This window comes from Macrosteles quadrilineatus, unplaced genomic scaffold (genome assembly GCF_028750875.1).
Source record: "Macrosteles quadrilineatus isolate MER2022 unplaced genomic scaffold, UCM_ALF_1.0 Scaffold_2__2_contigs__length_208266976, whole genome shotgun sequence".
In the NCBI taxonomy this organism is placed as follows: Eukaryota; Metazoa; Arthropoda; class Insecta; order Hemiptera; family Cicadellidae; genus Macrosteles; species Macrosteles quadrilineatus.
The window spans coordinates 117,045,689-117,067,654 of record NW_026542595.1 but is presented as its reverse complement, the minus strand read 5'-3'; the positions used below and the strand labels follow the sequence as shown (position 1 = coordinate 117,067,654).

Sequence of the window (21,966 nt, the reverse complement as noted above, 5' to 3'; positions counted from 1 at the left end):
CTCCCAACTCCCATGAAACCACGAATACTATAACAGAAACGTTATGGATTATAAACATAGGAACTGTCTAAACCATGTTAATGTTATTAGTATAGGATTCGGGCCTGTTACGTCATTTGTTTATGATCCATACCACTTTCTGTCTTCTGTTATAATATTCGTGGTGGAAACTAAGGAAAGAGAAAGCTAGTTTTAATTTATTACCATAAAATATATCCAGCAATATCTTATAATCAACGCTGACACTGTTTTACAACTAGATTCAAATTTTTAATGAAAATATCAGTTTTATACCTTTGTACCATGTATCCATCGATGATCAGTAGTGACTGGATAGATTTCGTCAAAGAAAAAAACATTTAAAAACATTTTCATACAGACCAAGTCACTAAATTTATGAAACCAAAACATTCGCTTCCCTTTGACTTTGACTTACAAATAAGTCAAATAAAAACAATATTACAAGTCTGGTTACAATAAATTATAGTAGCGATAAAGTACAGTATTAATTATGGGCCATTTAATGAGTCCCTTGCTGTCATTTAGGATCCCTTGCTTTTATTGAATTATATTATTATACTTTTGCTAATGATTAAGGAATATGCACAGGTCGTTAGCCCCTATTTTGAGACTCTGTTAATAGGTCACCACCACCATGACAATCCACCACCTCGGTGTTTCGGCCAGAGGTGAAAATCCACCAGACCACCACCACAAAAATACTGAGGTGGTGGGTTGACATCCCACTACCACGCATTTAACCAAGGTAATGGATTGTCATGCAAACTCACGTTTATGTGCTACCCCGACAAGGAGCCACCATGTTAACCCCCACCACCTCAAACCTCTACTTCTTGTTGTTGGCAGGTTGTTTTGGTGGCACCTCTTGACGCACTCCCTTGCTAAGCAGTCTACTCAATTAAAACCCTCCGATACTCAAACACAGACTAGGAAATTATTTTTCCCCTTCCGAATAAATATAAAATATTGTAAAATGCTCAATCAATGAATAAAATATTCATAATGCCGTGATTGTTTAGCAATATATCATCACGTTATGGCATTTCCTTTTAGTTTATGGAATTATTTTGATGTTAATCTGTAATATGTCAACCCTGTGCAATCCTACTATCAGTGGAGTTTTAAATCTATGCCTACGATGTCAAGTAGCTAATTATTTTTATGTAGTATCGCATTAAATGTCTACATCTTCCAAATGTCTGTTGGCTAACCTGATTAATAATTATAGTTACAATGGAGTCAACTGGAGAAGGCTGGAGGGGCTGATTTCGTTCGGATAGAAGTGTCATTTCAGTGTTTATGAAGAAATTCGGGGTTTCTGCCAAAAATGGCCTGTCGCAGGCCAGTTTATTCTGTTTCGAGCGAGTCCCTTTCATCAAATTTAAGTAATGACCCCTTAAGAGAATTATTTGAAGCTTGCAAAGTAGGGGACATTAACAGAGTGAAGAAATTAGTTACGCCTCAGACAGTCAATGCAAGGGATACAGCTGGAAGAAAGTCGACTCCATTGCATTTTGCAGCTGGTAAGGAAGGAAACATAATTTTGGAAGTTTATCCATTGGCAATACAATACAACGCCTATTAGGGCTAACTAGTGTTACTTTCCTATAGGCTAATCGTTAATGATTCTTTACTAAGATGTAGGATGGATAAAAAATAACTATTTTGAAGATTTACTTTATTGGGCTTAACTTAGTGCTTTGTTCCTAGTTTTACCACAGTTGAATCGTTGAATGGTAGAAATTCAGTTTCCTGAACTCACCTAAAAGCACTTCCTGAAATGTGAAAAATTGAACAATAACCCATATGGTACCTACAACTTGTTAGCTTATTTGTCTAGGCAGGCTAGGCCTTACACATGTTTATTCAGCTTAGGATAGGAAACATAGGCCTAGAATGTGTTCAATTTTTAACTCAATGTCAATTATTTAGGTTATGGTCGAAGGGATGTAGTTGAGTTCCTTCTCTCCGCCGGAGCATCAATCCAAGCTCGAGACGATGGTGGTCTTCATCCACTTCACAACGCCTGTTCCTTCGGCCATGCGGATGTAGTACGGTTACTTCTAGAAGCTGGAGCCAACCCTAACACTAGAGACAACTGGAACTACACTCCGCTACATGAGGCAGCCATAAAGGGCAAAGTAGACGTATGCATTGCGCTGCTCCAGCACGGGGCAGATCCCAGTATCCGTAACACAGAAGGAAAGACAGCCGTGGAGGTAGCTGAGGTAGGTCCTCGCGCCGTGCTGACGGGCGAGCACCGCAAGGAGGAGCTGTTAGAGGCAGCACGTGCTGGCGCAGAGGATAGGCTGGTGGCGCTGCTCACACCCCTCAATGTCAACTGTCACGCTAGCGACGGCCGACGTTCAACTCCATTGCACTTAGCAGCTGGTTATAACAGACATCGTGTTGTGCAGCTGTTGCTTCAACATGGGGCAGATGTGCATGCTAAGGATAAAGGGTGAGATTTATTTTAGATTGATTTAGGCCTAATCTGCATTTACATAACTAGTGGATCTTCCCTTTAAAATTCCAAAATTATGTGGTTTTTATCCCTTTTTGTGACTTAATATTATTAACAAATTTGAGTTTTAACTCTAATTTTGTGTTTGTTTACCTCTGCTATTTCCTTGTTTTGTAAATTTTGGCCATGGATGTAACAGTGCAAACTAAATTTAATAGTAAAAAATGTTACCGTCAGGTGTTATAAAGGTTAGTTATACTCCAAAATCAACTAGGTTAAAGTCTTGTCAGTCAATTCAACATTTTAAAAGATATTTAGTCCTACCCAAGACCTAACAATCAAATATTTGCTATGAGCTTTCTTATCTCCTTGCCCATGGGCATTTCATTACATCTCCCTTTCTTTAAAAGACACAGCAAAAACACAGAACTAACAAATTATGTTGCAATGGTCCCAAATCTGCTGCCTGAGGGACACCAAACTCCGTAAATAATAAAAATCTTATACATTAGGAACATAAGTGACTTATTCTTCATGTACAGCTGAGACATTAGTTATCCTATGTGTCTACAGTGGTCTGGTGCCGCTACACAACGCCTGTTCCTACGGCCATTTTGAGGTGACGGAAATGTTGATCAAGCACGGCGCCAACGTCAACGCGATGGATCTCTGGCAGTTCACGCCGCTACACGAGGCGGCCAGCAAGTCTCGTGTGGAAGTTTGCAGTTTGCTGCTCAGTCAGGGTGCCGATCCGACGTTGCTAAACTGTCACAGTAAAAGCGCTGTCGACGTTGCACCGACGCGCGACCTGCAGGATCGGCTGTCTTGTAAGTACTGAGATACATCTTCAACACATTTCCTAGGTACCGGTATCAGAAACCTAATGATATTTCCTTGCCAATTGTCTCTAATTTTAAGTTAAACTTTTTGTAGTAGACTTTGTCTTTGCAAAAATTACTATTTTTAATCACTGATAGGCCTATATTTATAATTTGCAAAATTTTTAAGATTCATAGCTGCTCTCACTCTTTGTATTCCTTTTTAATTGTTATTGCTTTTCATGTTTCAGTTGAGTTCAAAGGCCACTGCCTTCTAGAGAGTTGTCGGCAAGCTGACCCTTCTCGTGTCAAGAAGTATCTCTCCAGTGACGTGGTCAACTTCAAACATCCCTACACGGGCGATACACCTTTGGTAGGTGGCGTGAACAGAATACTATGTGTTAGTTTAGTAGGTTTTATTGGTTAGATAGGCTGTGACTTTATTTACCCACATGTTAATTGCGTGAAATGCAAATTTGTGAATAATCTGTATCCGGTATGTGAGCATACAAGAAGAGAAAACTCATTTCATGGAATTATATTTGAAGTTATCAATGAGTTGAAGTTAAAAATTAAGCTGTTTTATTAAAATTGTGCAAAATTTTTTTTCCAAGAAATAATCAAATACCGGTATTTTTTTCTAGTAGGCTAAGTTTCCTAAAATGGCGCTTAGCAAACACACAAAAAGAAATGCTTATATAGGCACAAATATAGTAACTAAACATAACTGAAATTTGTTTACCATAGTAGGATTCCAATCTACTATATTGGTCAGAATAGAATACCAACTAGTTGGGCTATCGTGTAATGTGATTTTTGTGTGTATATAAAAGCCTCTGACTTTGACTTAATACTTTTATTTTTCAAATGAGCCATCTGTGCTCCACCCCTTTAAAAATTCAATAGGCCTGTGTCCTGATGTTACCGAAATACTGCTACTGATATTTTAGTTCTCGTTACTGGTACTTTTCTTAAGAACTAGTGATACTGAATATTGTGGTTAGGTTATTACTTAGCCTTGTATTCAAAACACTCAGGAGACTTATTTTATGTTTATTTTAAATGAGGGTTTTTAAACTAAAAAATGTTAGTCATTCTCATGTTCTATAAATGATACGTTTCATTCATTTAAGGTTGCAATTTAATTTAAACACCAGTCGTAATCATTAAATTTGACATTTACAATTACTTGTACTTGCAGCACTGTGCGGTGATGTCGCCGTACCCCAAGCGCAAGCAGGTGGTTGAGACGTTGATCAGGAAAGGGGCGCATCTCAACGAGAAGAACAAAGAGCTACTCACGCCTCTGCACATTGCCACCGACCTCTCCCATTACGACTTGATGGACACTCTGCTCAGACTGGGGGCGAAGGTCAACGCCCTCGACGCACTGGGACAGACCGGTGAGTGAGCAAGAGGGAACGGAACAAAGTATACTTCTATTATACATTATTACCACTTTTTCAATTTGAAAATGGTGTTTGTTTCACTCAAGTATCCACAGGACAACACTGGTTTACTTTTTCCAGCTTGGATTTTATTTGAAGTATCAAATTGCTTCAGTTCAGACTGGTAGGCACATCATCGGTTAAAGTTGACTGTCAAACTATGTTGATCAGAAGATGACTGCGTCCATTAACTGGTGACAATGACCCAAAGTTTCAGATGTGCTGTGGCAATTTATCTTCGGGACAAGCTACAACTCAATCGTATAGAATTCAGTCTCTGTTCTACCAAAAACAATTTTTTCAGTAGCTACTATTCAGTTTAATTTCAAGATAAGCCAAATCATTGCTTGCGAAATGAGTTCAACTAGCTTACATGAGAAAAGTGGCTTATAGATAAATGAATAACAGATATTTGGAAGGAAAACTGAAATTTAGGTAACCAGATGAGATGCCTCGCTTTCGCTTTCAATATTAGGATTCATTATAGAAAGGTTTATCTGTTCAAATCTGCTCAAATTTCTATGGGAATCTATGCTTGTAAAATGTGAAGTTTTACTATTTGATTAGTGATAGTTGTTTTGACTGTGCGTTGTTTGCAGCTCTACATCGGTGTGCGAGGGAAGACAACATCCAGGCGTGTCGGATCCTGTTGTCGTACTCTGTGGACACAACCATCGTCTCACTGCAAGGTTACACGGCTGTGCAAGTTGCTACTGATAACGTGCACAAAATACTGCAAGGTAAATAATGTTGAAAGATATTGATCGGTTCAGTTTGCATTTATTGTGTGTAGGTTGGTGCCTAGTCTTGTTACTATCAACCTTTTAGATATTAATAATTAATCTCTAATTAATAGCCAAAATACACATGGGATTTGGGTCCATAATCGATTCCGCTCAGGATTCAACTAGTAACCTTCGGATTAGAAGGCTGGCACTGCCACCGTTAGGCTACCCAGACAAAACTTCACAACACAATTAGCCTAAATTGAAATTTTACCCCTACAAAAATGGTTTTGTAAACTCCTTCTGAAAAAATACTCCTCATAGTGGTTAAATACAAAGTTTATTCCATTGTGAACTTTTTGTGCATTGTCAACTGTCTCGAACTAGTTTCTTGGGTAGGTTAGGTTTGTTCTTTCATTTTGTCTACCTACAAGCCAAATGCTCGTTCTCTATAACTATTTTCAATAAAATGACAACTGAGTCCAGTTTTGAACCTTCCCAATGCTAACGGGGTGAAATTGAATAGTTTTACACCAGTGTTGATTTGATGAAGACGGTTGCAAACTAACTCAAACTGTGACTGCAGAACCACCAGCAGTGTTGGACCTCGAGAGTCAGCTGTTGGAGTCTGCGAAGGCCGGAGATCTGGAGCAAGTTCAGAGGCTGTTGACTGCCTACCCTCACATCGTCAACTGTAGAGATCTGGACGGAAGGTATTGTAGACAATCTGTTATATATATATCCTCTTAGAAAAGGTTTAAATACCTGCTATAAAGCAATCCAATTTTGTTGTTAGCACAACTAGTTTCGGTGTCTGTGTGACACCATCATCAGGCTGCACAAGGACAGTTTTCTTTCTTCATCCGAAGAGCGTCATATTTACACAAAAATAAATAAACATTTAAAAACGACACAAACACGAATACGAGACATTTATGGTAACTGATCAGTTAAGAAAACAGACGACGCTAACCCGGCGGAGTTTGAGTCCAGACTGCAGGTGGTCAGTGCAGTGGTGTACGTCCGTTATCTTATCATCCCAGGTTGCGTCCTGTCAATCATTTTTCTAAATTTTTCTAAAGACAGATATAAACTTAACACATTGGAAGAGTTTGAGATATATAAGGCAGTAAAATCCGACCACCATAATGTACTAAATGACCAACAATTTTTCTCGTCTAATTTTATGTATGACACTGCCATCGGTTTACTAGAGAGGGGAGGTGTGATTGACAGGACGCAACCTGGGATGATAAGATAACGGACGTACACCACTGCACTGACCACCTGCAGTCTGGACTCAAACTCCGCCGGGTTAGCGTCGTCTGTTTTATTAACTGATCAGTTACCATAAATGTCTTTAATTCGTGTTTATGTCGTGTTTAAATGTTTATTTATTTTCGTGTAAATATGACACTCTTCGGATGAAGAAAGAAAACTGTCCTTGTGCAGCCTGATGATGGTGTCACACAGACACCGAAACTAGTTGTGCTAACAACAAAATTGGATCGCTTTATAGCAGGTATTTAAACCTTTTCTAATATTATTTGGCAATCCGGAGGCTAACAACTACAATGAAAATATATCCTCTTTTATGGTCCTTTTTGTCTAAAAGAAAACACTGGCGTACATGGGCGAAAAGATTTTTATTAGTAAATAGATGGCTTAATTTAAATTCAACTGTCATATTCTTGACCTAGGTTTCAGCATAGAGTATTTGTGCTATCAGTATGAAATCTAATCAGTGTTGTGGCTCGGATATAACTTGTCGAGGCTGGTTAACTTACATGTTTTTGCACCTGTGTCGTCGAACCGATCAATAAATGTTAAACTGTTTATTCGTGTTCGTGCCATGTGGACTGTAACTTATGTAGTTTTAACCCGAGGACATACAACACTGGTGCTTGATGATGGCACAATTACTATGTGCTGTAACCTAGGTTGAAGAATGTGACTACAGTTGAATTGGATGACTGAAGGTAGTTAAATCAATATTAGTGTCTTAACCAGTTCTGGAGCAACATCCACATCTCATGGTTTAAAATCTATACTATTATAAAAAAGAGGTGGTTGCTGTATGTGTGTATGGGAAAAGTAAACTCGAAAAATACTGGTCGGATTGGGCTGAAATTTGGCATGATGATAGCTCACATTCCCGATTAACATATAGGCATATTCTTATTTCAAAAATCCTTTCGGGCTCCGCCCCAGTGGCTCTGGAGTTTACCATGTTAACCTTATGAGAAATGGAATTATTGAATCTTAACAGCTGTTTCAATTAAACAAGTTGGTTCTGTTCTATGATGTTCAATAGCATTAAAGTTACAAGGATTACCAACAGGGTGCAGCACTATTATTTCTTTTACATTTATGACAACAGCTAATTTGCAACCAAAAGGTGAGTGAGCGTAGCGAACGAACTTCAACTTGGAGGCGAGTTAGCGTAGCGAACGAGCTAACCTGAAGGCAAGTGAGCGCAGCGAACGAGCTCCAACCTAAAGGTGAGTGAGCGTAGCGAACGAGCTCCAACCTAAAGGTGAGTGAGCGTAGCGAACAAACTTCAACCAGGACGTGATTGAGCCATGCGAACGAGATAATCTTGAAAATTAAGAAGTTAAACGGGGCAAAGCCCGCGGGTTACAGCTAGTACTTTTTAAAAACTCCCTGAAGAATACAAAATCAAAACCCAGCCAAAATCTTATCAAAGCAGCCTTGCTGATTTTCTTCAAGACGTATAGCTTGCATTATCTAAGCTAAAATGCAATTTTATCCAATTGAGTAGTGTAGCATTTTCTTTTTTTATGTATGTTGACTCAGTCTTATTATCTTTCACTAAATACTTATTTATCAGCTAAGTTTTAATTAAATGTAAGTTATGAAAATTTCACCGCTTGCTTAATACAAGATGGTTGTATGTCTTAAAAACTTTTGTACATTTTAAATGTTTTTTTGGTTTTAGACACTCGACTCCGTTACATTTTGCTGCCGGATACAACCGAGTCTCAGTCGTAGAGTATCTTCTCGCTCATGGAGCCGATGTCCATTCAAAGGATAAAGGGTAAGTTCCAGACGTTTGATTTATATTTAGTGATAATTTATCTGTCTTGGGACATTTTTATGTCAAATGTATAAAACAAAGTTATCATGTGTCAAAGATATTTGCCGATCTCTTCCATTTACTTCCAATGTGTCTGACTCTGCCAACTCTTCTTAAAACTATCCTAAGTTAATAAACATCCTTAACATATGGGCCGTGCAACCTCCAAATTTAAAGTAGGTAGTGAAAAAAAATCTGAGTTAGTGATATTTTGTTAAACTTTGTACAACTAAATCTAGACTTCTACTGGACCGATTCTGTTAATTAAGGGGTCACTAACTGAGCTATATTGGATTTTAGAGTCAAATAGTCTTGGTCCTTACTGAACTTTCAGTTTAATTACACGCTAATAAGAACAAATAGTAAATATTTTGTGCTATTGCATAATCTATACAAAAATATTTCAGAAGTTTCAAGTAGCCTAAGTTTTAAGGTTCAATTTATGATATTTTACAATATTTATACAATATCGATGTATTTTTTCAGTGGCCTAGTTCCTTTGCACAACGCATGTTCCTACGGGCATTACGAGGTGACGGAGATGTTGGTAAAGAACGGGGCCAACGTCAACGTCGCAGATCTGTGGAAGTTCACTCCACTTCATGAAGCAGCGGCCAAGGGGAAATACGACATTGTCAGACTTCTTCTTCAGGTATCCAATCAACTCTTTATTTGGAGTAAGCATGAAGACATATGTTTCATGCTTACTCTTAAATCTTGATTATCAATTATCTTTAGATATCATTGGTCAATTTGCTAATGTGAAGATAACCTACAAATATGTTAAATTGTTATTAAAAGTTCAGATTTAAGAACAATTGATATTTTTCAGCACGGAGCCGACCCGAACAAAAAGAACCGTGACGGAGCGACGCCGCTGGAACTGGTGCGCGAGGGAGACCAAGACGTAGCGGACTTGCTGCGTGGCAATGCAGCGCTGCTTGACGCGGCCAAGAAAGGCAACTTGGCGCGAGTCCAGCGACTACTGACGGCAGACAACATCAACTGTCGCGACACGCAGGGACGCAACTCCACACCACTGCATCTGGCTGGTGAGTGAGATATGACTGAGTCTGAGGTTGATTGATAGTTAGAATGGATACACAACTCGTCGCTCACAAGACGAAGGGGCGTAAGTACATATGGTAAACCTATGTACTATTGTACCTTTTTCTTGCAAGTGTCAAACTGACTTGCCTAAGAAAAGAGTTTGAAACTGTTGACAGCACCCAAAAATGACAAAACAAAATTAATTTGGAATTTCACCCTTTTAATGGTGCTTTTTCAGAAAGAAGAACAACATTAAAGAGTTTACATCCTAAGAAACTCCCTGTAAGGGAGAATTACTAAAATAATTGTGTTGTGAACTTTTTGTGGGCTGTCATCTGCCTGGAACTCTTTTCTTGGGTAAGTTTGTTGTACATTCATTAAATCTTCCTAAGTGTAGGCCTATAATGTATTTCCAACCCAAGTGCTTTTTCTTTCAAAAACTTAATCCTAGGTTAACTCAATATCGTGATGTTTTCAAGAGAATTGGAATTGAAACTTTGCAAAAATGATTCTAGACAAAATGTTATTCAAGAGCACGCAGACTTGTAGAGGAGATAAAAAGTTTTGTATTTTTCTATATAATTGTTTAATGTCTTTAAAAGGGAACGGTGGCCGAATCCAAAATGGTTTCCGGATCCACAATCGCACTTGCTCAGGATCCCGATCGAACCAGCTCAATAACAAATAACAGTCTCACAGTATGTTTAACATGTGTTACAGCTGGCTACAACAACGTAGAGGTGGCCGAGCTGTTGTTGGAGAGAGGCGCTGACGTCAACGCCCAAGACAAGGGTGGATTGATCCCTCTGCACAACGCCAGCAGCTACGGACATCTGGACATTGCGGCTCTGCTGATCAAGTACAACACGGTGGTCAACGCCACGGACAAGTGGGGCTTCACTCCGCTACACGAGGCGGCTCAGAAGGGACGAACACAGCTCAGCGCTCTGCTGGTGAGTTTGGTGACGTAGTTGGGTCAAGTTGAAATTCTCTGAACTCATTACATCTTTGCAAGTGTAATGCACACAGGAGTTTCATCGAGATGAGTTACAGTAAAGCCCTTTTTAACTGCATCCTGTTAAATCAATACCCAGGTTAACAGAAAAAATAATAAAGAATTAAATAAATAGAAACATTTTAGCTAGGCAACGAGAACTGTCAGCCGTAGGTAAGTAAACAGCCAGCTGTAATGAAGCAGACGACGACTCAGTTCTTACACCAAGATAAAGATAAAGTTCAGAAAGTATTGATGATTATTTTAAAACATTAGTGTATTAAAGGAAGTCTGTTGTAGACATCTCTTTGAACCAAAATAGCCTTTGAATTCCGATGATTGATTAGGCCTACCAAAAAAAAAAAAATAGGTTATGAAAGTCCCTTTATTTCAGTCATAGTTTTCATAGTATAGCCTATACTATAGTAAAACCTATAAGAACTAAAATTACCAAGAAGAAGAATATTAAAAGTAAAATTAAGTTACTGTTCTCTATAGGCCTACCTACTTTAAAACTTAAATCTGGTCAGTATCAGATGATTTTTAACAAACAAAAATTAACTAGCGATTTTCGTTTTATTGACTTAATTGTTTCTAAAAACTTTCGCTCATGCTTGAATAATTTTGCCTTTTTTTTGTCAACAGTTGGCGCACGGTGCCGACCCGTTCCTAAAGAACCAGGAAGGACAAGCTCCTATAGACCTGGCCAGTGCGGAGGACGTTCGCTCTTTGCTGCAAGACGCTATGGCTGCTCACCCGTCGCCCTCGTGTCCCGCACCCCCTGCACCTCCTCCCTCCCTGCCTCCCGCGGCTGACACTGTTATCATGCCGTCTGGCGCGTCCATGGAACTCAGTACCCCGGTGCCACCCGCCGCTGCCACTGCTGATGCCACCGACGTCGTAGTGGATGTGGCCGCACCTCCCGATGTTACTACGCTCGCTGGCTTCTTATCAAAGTAGGTTTCGGGGTCAATGCTATTTACTGAGTTGTGTTGAATCATAATGTATTGTTTTCACATTTTTAAGAATGTAATGAGCAAATGAAAAGTCTCGTAATTAGGAAACGTGAAGATTTATCTGATAATTGTAAAAGAAATTTTAAACTATGTTTGCAGGCTTACTTTTTATTGGTAGAAGGTATCGAAAATTAAATTTTTACAAGAGTTGGTTCTTTGACATTGTATCTAAATATTTTATTTTACTGGTAATCATAAAAAGGGATCATTATTGACTATTTTCTACAATATTTATTTTTTTTCATATAGAGTTTTGGTCAGTATTTTCCCACTGAGGTTGGCACTGAGGTGTTTTGTTGTTTAATAGTCTTTGTTTTAATATAAGTGAGTTGACCATTGGATTAATCAAGTAGCCTATTGTCGGGACCACGTAAGTTTGCGGTTGAGGGAGGAGCCTAATTACCATATGGTTTTGAATGACCGAATGAGGTTGCCAAATCTAATAATACCAGCTGATTTGAAAATATTAGTGTATTTTAATTAGTGTTGTTAACGGGCGATGTGGCATTGTCGCACTAGCCTTGTCTTGTGATTGGCTGCCACCAACTGCAAACTTACGTGGTCCCGATAATAAGTATAGTTTCTTTAAACCCAACCTTTTTCAGATAATCTGTTTTAGTGTGTTGTTTTGTTTCAGTAAGAAATAATTTATAAGTCTTGACATTTTAACATCTCACTAATTCTGAACATCAAGAATTACGCCAACTTTTATTGTATCTTGTAATATATTTTTTTATTTTCCTTTCAGCCTCTGTCTTGAGCACCTGTTGGAGTTGTTTGAGCGAGAGCAGATCACGTTGGATATTTTGTCCGAGATGAGCCACGAAGATCTGAAGCAGATCGGCATCACGGCGTACGGACATCGGCACAAGCTAATTAAAGCAATTGACAAGCTGGCAGCCACTCCTGGTATGTGCTTGTTAACATTGCTTAAAGCTTGACGATTCGCCAGGTTGTGTTTTATAGATGTTATACTTTTTAGTCGTACTTATTCCATTAATTATTACGTTGAAAAACTTTGTAGATATGGACGTGATACCGATTTTACTGGTAGTATTGAGGGATATAAATTCTCTGTTGGTGACTTTGGATTTAATATTGATTTTAGAATCTTCAGTGATTGCACCGAAACCAAGATCGTCACGATTGCTTCAATGCCTCTAGATTCCCATTCAGAATAGATGCTGAAACTATTATCACGTTAGAAAAAAGGGGATGATAATTTCCCAAATTTTCGGGTCTCTAATAAATTGTTATTTTTTATGTATTTTTTTTACAAATTCAAAGTAAATGAATCTACATGAGTGACTAAGGAAGCCTTTTTAGGTTGGATGTCCAAAAAAGCTTTTCACAGTTGTATTTAACTTTCAATTTGTAATGCATCACCAATTATATCTGTTTTTTTCCTGCAGGAGTGTTGGGAGGACTGTCCAAGAACCCTGGCACTCTGTTGGTAGACCTGCTGGCCGAAGACAAGGAGTTTATAGCCGTGGAGGAGGAGATGCAGTCAACAGTGAGGGAACATCGGGACAGCGGACAGAGCGGAGGAGTGTTCAACCGGTACAACATCATCAGGGTACGTAACTCGGACACTTACGAGCTAAACCTAACATCAACGCACTCTTCTTTACTTTGCGATGGATAGGTTGAAGAGCAGGTTACCTTACGATGGCTAATCTTATGTGTAGAAAATATAATGATAGAATATTCTCAAAATGTGTCAATGTATATGTTGCCGTCGGAAGTAACCTATTTTATCTGTATGAAATGACAAAAGTTAATATACAAAATGTTTAAGTTCAAATTTTTTGGGGCGTTCCATGTGTGACTAGTTGGGGTTGAAATCAATAAACTGAAAAACTGGCTTCAAAATATAGTGTGGTTTTTGGAATAAGACTTAAATACTGTTTGTTAATGTAAATACCTGATGTTCCCTCGATATTCCGATGTTCGTCTTGAACCAGAATGTAGAAAGGGAATTATTTTGTCTTGTCAAGATTTGCACAAACCTCCAACCATAAGCCACTTCATGATTGTAAATTTTTACCACAGATCCAGAAGGTACAGAACCGCAAGCTGTGGGAGCGATACAGCCATCGCAGACAGGAAGTGGCCGAGGAGAACAACAATGTTCCCAACGAGCGGATGTTGTTCCACGGATCACCGTTCATCAACGCTATCGTTCAGAAAGGCTTTGATGAGCGACACGCTTACATCGGCGGAATGTTTGGGGCGGGTGAGTCCAAAGTACACTAGAAGATAATGTCTTCCATTTATTTTTACTTAGTAAAATACTTACTGTATTTTTACTACTTGACTCAAAAGAAACAAATTAACATTCAAAGTAATCAACAACCATTTAAGTTATAAATATTATTAAATGTAAGAAGGGTGTAGTAGTTGTCATTATTGTCATTTTTTTCTCTAGGGATATATTTCGCAGAGCACTCTTCCAAGAGCAACCAATATGTTTACGGCATAGGAGGAGGCACTGGATGTACAATGCACAAAGATAGGTCTTGTTATACATGTCACAGGTATGTAAATAGGTGTTTATTTCCAATCGCTTCAACTATAATGGCTTAGTGTTAACACCATATTATTAGTGCGATGAGCCGTATTGTGTCGATAAGCTTTTAAAAATTGGTGCTTTACGCAACCATTCTATAGTGGTTACAATGCAATTACTCTGTAGGTCAATTACTAGGCCAAACATTAATAGAAATCTAATCGTTTATTTATATTCTAAAAGATAGTTTTAAAGCACCACAAAAAGGATATCTTTGATGTTCATTTTTGTCGATGGTAACATTATTGCGCACATGGTCCATTATGATCAGCTAAGTTTTCACGACAATTCATCTGAGGACGGGTTTTTGAAATATTGGAGAAGTAGGTTTTGTATGTTTGTTGTCATGTTTCAGACACCTGCTGTTGTGTCGGGTGACGCTAGGCAAGTCGTTCCTACAGTTCAACGCTATGAAGATGGCCCACGCACCCCCGGGTCACCACTCGGTGCTGGGTCGGCCCAGCTGTGGTGGCCTCAACTTTCCTGAGTTTGTCGTCTACAGAGGAGAACAGGTAACCTATGCCGATGTGCCTACAAAGCAAATGAGGCCCCTCGAAAAAAATTTGCAAGAAAAACTCTAGTGTATAAATGTTTTCCCTTATAAATAATGAAAAATAGTTTCTGTTTTAATTTGAAGTATATTTTTTGCTTAGTTTTTACTTGGTATAGCTAAAAGTTACTCAGCAGACGCTTGCAGTCTACGTTTGGGGATTTCCGCTATGCAAGATGATTGAGAACTGTCTAAAAAAAGTTGTTAGAATATCAGTCATACCACTAAAATAGAGTCCAAAGCTATAGGGTATACAACGTAACAAAGAAATGAAATCAATACAATTTTGCTTCTTTGTCCATGGTAAGTTGGTGACTAAGTTGGTAGCGCTACTAACTTCATATCCATGGCAGCGTTGTTGTGGTTTTGGGTCCTGTTAACGGCTACTACATAAGGATACATTCCACGCACAGGCTCAAGGCGTATGTGGACAGAGAAATACTAGGTTAAAAGAGCCTAAGAGGCCCGAACCCTCTTAACATTTTTTATAGGACTTCAGTCAGTAGATTGATGAGAGCTGTTAAAGTTTGTATTTAACGTTCATTTTTGTACGTATATAATTTTCCCAGTTAAGATTGCTAAACTATGTCCTTAACTAAAATGTTCCTCTATGATTTAACTATCCTCTATGGCATGTAAAAAAAAAAATATCTGTTACATCTTTATTTTTTGTTGCAGGCTTATCCAGAATATTTGATCACGTATCAAATAGTAAAGCCCGAAGATACCTCCGACGTCAGATGAACCTGGACATTCCTTTTTTGTGATATTCTAACAAACTGGTTGTGAATATTTCCATCGTTTGGAATAAGCTCAATATTTCTTTAATAATTGTTACATAGTATTTTTTAATGTGGACTGAGATGTGTGTCGTACTTTACGTTCTGTGGTAAATGTGAGACACTGTTTCAAGTGTTATTTAATGTATATGTTGTAGGTACTATAACACGGACTCATACGTTTAAATTGTGTTTTATTTATTTCCATGTGTCCTGTATCCATTTAAGTGTAGGCCTATACAAAATATTCTTCAGGATAGTTCAATTTACCTGATTTTATGGGAGATGAGAAATCGTACTTAAGAAGCTTTGACAGGCAGTTATCCAATAATGAGTGTTTAAAAACTTTCAAATTTAAAGGCTTAGGAAAAAATATCAACACCTTATCAAGACTCCCTTCAATGAAAGTTTATTCCATAATAATATAACAAAGCCCGAGAATCGGCTGATCTCAGACTGGTCATACATACTAGGTAAGATTTTTTTTTTATGTCACTGATTTATGTATCCAGAAATTTAGCTAAATCATTGCTCAATATCTACCCATCTACCGAAATACTCATGCTTTGATTCCTCTTTGGGACATCCTGACTGCATATTGGCCTCTTGTACATTGGATTTCTATAGTCTCTTGTGTGATACTTTATTGGGTGCTCAGAACCATTTACATATCGATGATGTGTAAAAGTCCATTTCTGTTGGAGAAGTGAAGTCATAGAACTGCTCTTATGTATTTTCCTCAGAATGCCACACCCACACTCTTAACCTGGCATTGGTATCCAGTCTAGAATGCCTCACTTGGTTCCTCAAGACCCTCTTAAGTTAATTTGGGAAGACTGTAATAGAAAGAAAATGTAAATGTTTAGGTACTTAAGAGGAGAGGGCAATACCAAAACAATCACCAAGTCTAGAATCAAAACTTGTCCTTATAGTTTCACAACCTTTTTCAGTGGCAAAACGCATCCAATACAATACATCTTATCAGCTTAGAAAAATTATATTTAACAATAATTATTAGATGGATAAAAATACTAATTATTCACAATAAATTCAATTTGTTGATTTTATATATCCACAAAATAAAGAGTGATTTACCTACCTTAATTAAGTTACAATTAACATAAAAGTTACCTACCCTATTTAAAATCCATTTTCATAAACTGGATCATTGAAAGTGGACTCTGGAAATAAATTAAACGCCAGGGGAGCGAACCCCCAAATGAAATTGAAATCTCCAAACTACCTTTTTAATTACCATTCCTCTGGCTAGATCAAAAGCTAAGCTTTAAAATTACAAATAAATGGTAAAAAATCTGTTCATTAAGACAGGAGAACAAGAGGTGTTACAGATAAACCCGTACATAGATAGATTCTTGATTTGTATTATTTTTGTACAAAGGTTTACAAAATTTCAATTTTGGTAATGACAAAAGAGTTTTTCTAAGTGGTTTTTTGTTTCTTTAATCTATTTAACAATAACTAACTAACAACAAGTAACTAGAAATAATAAATTATTATAACTACCTAATTTGTTTTATGGCTAACTTTCTATTAATAATTAATTGATTCTACTAAAATGCGTAATCATGATCATTGAAGAAGCGAGAAACTACTTAATCTTCATACCTTGCCAAGCAGCTACATGACTAATAACCTAAACCTAGACTTTTTAACCGTTTCACTAAGTAAGAATCGATTCAATGTTTTCGGAAATAAATATCGTTATTGTTTAATCGAATGAGCAACTCGGAATTGTTATCCCGAAAACGGGATTTTTAAACAATGCGCGGGATTAATATAGAAAGAGGGATATAACGGGATTTTCATACATGTAAAGCGGGATTTTTTACAATGTACTTTATCCCCCAATACTAATAAATGGCGGGAAACGTCTGGTAATTCTCTCTGGTAAATTGGTAACAATAATGCTGATTGTAGTTTCGTAGTTTGCCACTTGAGGCAGCACATAACAACTGTGTTGTACAATGACAGCAGCTGCACTCTTTCGGGCCAAAACAAAACCATTAATGGTTAGTGTTAGTTCAATAGTTTGCCGCTTGGGGCAGCATCTGTCTGTGCCGTGGTGTTTGTAAAGCGGGATTTTTAGACTATGGTCGGGATTAAAACTGGTTTCGGGATAAAAAATTTTCTCTACCCGGTTACCGGGATTTTTGTCTCGGTCGTGTGGTAGTTGTGGAATTGCAATCGAATCACTGCTCTCCTCAGCTGTCAGCTGAGCAGCTTGAGCTTACATCGAATGATCGAATCGAATCGAGTAAAAAAAAACCTTAACCTCAAATTCTCATGTCCGTCGTCCGTCCCAAACACTAAACACACGAAGCACGATAAACCCAAAACAAGGTTTTTCACCGTCGTGAAGTTAGCGGCTCTTTTCATCGGCGCTTTTTCGGTTTGTAATAGATGTGGGTTGGTACGCCTGCGGACGCCACAAACGTGTTTTGCAGGGATGTCGGAAACACAAATCAATGACAATACGATGCGAAATGATGTTTTTATATTTATATAATGTCAATAATACATTGATAAAACGTGTATACAAGTTAAAACTAATTAATTGACGTATTTTAAAAGGCATATTTGAGACCTTGCTCTTCATTATACGTAGCTAAGGCTTAACATAACGCGAACAATTAAAACTCCGAACATAAAAAGTGCATAATCTTTTTTCCCAAGCCCACCACATCAACTTTGAGCTATTCTAATGGTAATACACAATGTGTAGAATACTCAGTGTAAATTTGATTGAGGCAGTCCAGTGAATTACGAAGCTATAAGGCAAAATCTATATGGTTGATAGGAACTCGCATCAGGAAAAAGTGCACAATCTTTTTCCTTAGTCCATCACATCAACTTTGATGTATTCTAATGGTAATATACAATGTGTAGAATACTCAGTATACATATGATTGCGGCAGTCCAGTGAATTACGAAGTTATATGGCAAAATGTATATGGTTGATAGGAACTCGCATCAGGAAAAGTGCACAATCTTTTTCCTAAGCCCATCACATCAACTTTGAGGTATTCTAATGGTAATATACAATGTGTAGAACACTCAGTATAAATATGATTGAGGCAGTCCAGTAAATTACGAAGTTATATGGCAAAATGTATATGGTTGATAGGAACTCGCATCAGGAAATGTGCACAATCTTTTTCCTAAGCCCATCACATCAACTTTGAGGTATTCTAATGGTAATATACAATGTTTAGAATAATCAGTATGAGTATGATTGCGGCAGTCCAGTGAATTACGAAGTTATAAGGCAAAATCTTTATGGTTGATAGGAATTTGCGTCAGGAAAAGTGCACAATCTTTTTCCTAAGCCCATAACATCAACTTTGAGGTATTCTAATGCTAATATACAATGTATAGAATAATCAGTATGAGTATGATTAAAACACGGCCTCCAAACGCCTTGGGGTTCGTCCGATAGGTTGAGTCATAATTGCTGTGCAGTGCTGCTGATATCGGCACAACTGTTAATAAGAACTGAATAACTGGCATAACTGAATAAGAATCTGTTACATAATCATATTATAATAACCTACAACTTTATAATATTTAAAATTGGATTTGTAGTGGTAGTCTGTATTATGCATTTGATTGCGGCGAAACCCCAAGTATTATATGTAGTTTGGAGACCGTGTTTTACATTTTAAACCAAATGTATTCGTAATAATATATTTTTTTCTTATAAGAAAATGCATCTAGTTAATATATAGCCGAGTAATTAAGGAATTACACTATTATTTATCGACAATCCATACGATTTTCGAAAAAAATAGCTGTACGATGTAGATTTTGTTGAACTTATTATTGTTATAACTTTGTTATTAGTTAAGATAAAACTTTTTACCCAATGACCTTTTCTATTGGTAATATTTTTTGGATTAAAACTACGTTTTAACCGATGTCCTATCTCCTACCGTTCTCGAACTACAGTCGTCTCGACGCATAGCCCGTTCCGCCATCTTTGCCCCCCTCCCCCCAAGTTCTCGACCACCTGAAAAGTAGGCGACATGCGTATTTTTTATCACCACAGTCCATATTACAACTACTGTATCAGCAAAGATATTTGATATTACTTCTTTGCGACACTCACAAATTAATTCTACTTTCGGTTAAAAAACTACACGAAAAGTCCATTTTTACATATTTTATACAATAACTTGTTTATTTATAGAGATACGACCTCGGACCCTATAACCATTATTGTTGTCCGTATTTTTAGAATTCTAACGACGTTTTAACCGATGTTCTATCTTTTACCGTTTTCGAACTATCAGCGTTTTAACGCATATAGCGCAAACCGCCATGTTTGCCCTCTCCCTCCCACCTTATCGACCACTTTTGAAATAGGCGACATACGTAATTTTGATCACCACAGTCCATATTACAATAATCAGCAATAACATTACGTACTACTTTCATGCATGCTCAAACCCCCTCAGCTCCTGGACTATAGGTATGTTGCCATGCCAACCGCCACGAGCCACGTGGACGTACAGTAGTTCAAACATGAACCAGTAGAGCGCGGCCCAGATCAGTCAGTCAGTGGCAATGGCAATATTTAAAAATATTATCCAACGGTCGTTTCAGAGCGATCTGTTGTGTTCTTGTTCTAATGTTCCATTGTGTGTGACTGAATCACTGGAATTGATCACTAACGTTGGCCAGGGTGCTATCGCAGCATTCAACCTTCACCCAAAAATGGTAGACAACAATTTCATTATTGAACCGTATGTTGTCGCCTTAAAAGCATGTATTGCTTGTAATGATTGGTAAGGATATATTTTGTATCCCGTTTCCAGTGATATGGGATACAAAATATGTCCTTACCAATAAAAGATATTAAAATAAAAATTAAACATAAAATTGGTCAGTCACCGTGTTGTTTATGATGTATTGAACTACTTTGAGATAAGTTCAATTCTTGATAAACTACTTGATTTTGATTTTTCATATACAGTAGTATCAATATTGAAGTTTACACATAGTACATTGAATTATATTTCAGTAACTTATTCCATATATATCAATATTTCCAAACGCAGCCTATTGCTACCGGCAAAAGTTACGTTTGCATTGTTTTCGTCAAAACCTTTTAAGTTAGTTTATATATTAGTTACTATTCTGAATCCTGAGCCCTAAACGTGGTTTTTATACGAAGTGATGTTGGTGTTCACTAACCTAAATAAAACGACTTGATTGAATTTAAATAAATTAATTAGTTTTGTTTTTATTTGATTACAGTTAAATACGAGTTTGATCGTACAGAGACTGGACAAATGTATTCAAATTGGGAAAACCGACAAATATTCTATTATTTTGTCATGATTGCAAAAACTGTAGTGACGAATAAATCAATGTGAACTTATATTTATAACCTTGTTACCGACCTCTTCTGATGGACTGAGAGCTAAGGAGGTCGTCTTTGGAAAACGCCGAAATATGTCTGGGGTTGTAAATTCTTGGCTAGCAGCTACGAAGGTCAACGAACGTCAAAGAGATGCCGCTGTCTCGGGTTTTCCTTAAGGGTTGGTTGTTAACAGGTGTTCGCACGGTGACACTATAGGGAGAGAAAGTAGGGACGGGAGCGAAACCATGTCGGTCAGCGCTAGATCAAAGCTGTGAGACGGCCCTGTCAGCCCATGTATTTCATACTTTTTTTGTAGTCTCGGGGAGAAATTCCAAGCCGGGCGTGGCGCCGTTTTCAATTTCAACACTTCCTTATGAAGCCCCTGACCTTGGTTGAATTAAATCTTTTTTCCCTACGCTAAGTTTGTTAGTTTATGGTAATATGTTATAAACAACAGACGAATAAGACGTTATACCATAATAATATTATGATGGACTACCATTAGACATTTAAGGCTTCCTTGAGTAAAGTAAACTCACTTACTTACCTCAATGAACCACACGATCACAGGCGAGAGGATAGATGTATGGGTATTCATCTATCCTATCGCCTGTGATCGTGTGGTTAGAGCATGATTATTGAATAGTTAGGTCAACCATATACATTTTGCCAGATAACTTCGTAATTTACTGGACTGCCTCAATCATATTTATACTGACTATTCTACACATTGTATATTACCATTAGAATACCTCAAAGTTGATGTGATGGACTTAGAAAAAAGATTGTGCTCTTTTCCTGACGCAAATTCCTATCAACCATATAGATTTTGCCTTATAGCTTCGTAATTCACTGGACTGCCTCAATCATACTCATACTGATTATTCTATACATTGTATATTTGCATTAGAATACCTCAAAGTTGATGTGATGGGCTTAGGAAAAAGATTGTGCACTTTTCCTGACGCAAATTCCTATCAACCATATAGATTTTGCCTTATAGCTTCGTAATTCACTGGACTGCTGCAATCATACTCATACTGATTATTCTA

The 21,966-nt window shown here is 37.6% G+C and overlaps 1 protein-coding gene across 1 annotated transcript; it reads left to right on the top strand.

Annotated features, from left to right (window-relative positions):
* Positions 1 to 1,264: 1,264 nt before the first annotated feature.
* LOC128985967 (poly [ADP-ribose] polymerase tankyrase) lies at positions 1,265 to 15,718 on the top strand. The gene is made up of 18 exons (XM_054405992.1): positions 1,265 to 1,544; positions 1,954 to 2,482; positions 3,059 to 3,312; positions 3,555 to 3,676; positions 4,505 to 4,706; positions 5,351 to 5,491; positions 6,063 to 6,189; positions 8,436 to 8,534; positions 9,060 to 9,225; positions 9,406 to 9,625; positions 10,344 to 10,576; positions 11,263 to 11,573; positions 12,382 to 12,542; positions 13,046 to 13,209; positions 13,686 to 13,869; positions 14,062 to 14,170; positions 14,558 to 14,714; positions 15,431 to 15,718. The coding sequence occupies exons 1-18, from the start codon at positions 1,349 to 1,351 to the stop codon at positions 15,494 to 15,496; spliced, it is 3,441 nt and encodes a 1,146-aa protein (XP_054261967.1). The 5' UTR covers positions 1,265 to 1,348; the 3' UTR covers positions 15,497 to 15,718.
* Positions 15,719 to 21,966: the final 6,248 nt, after the last annotated feature.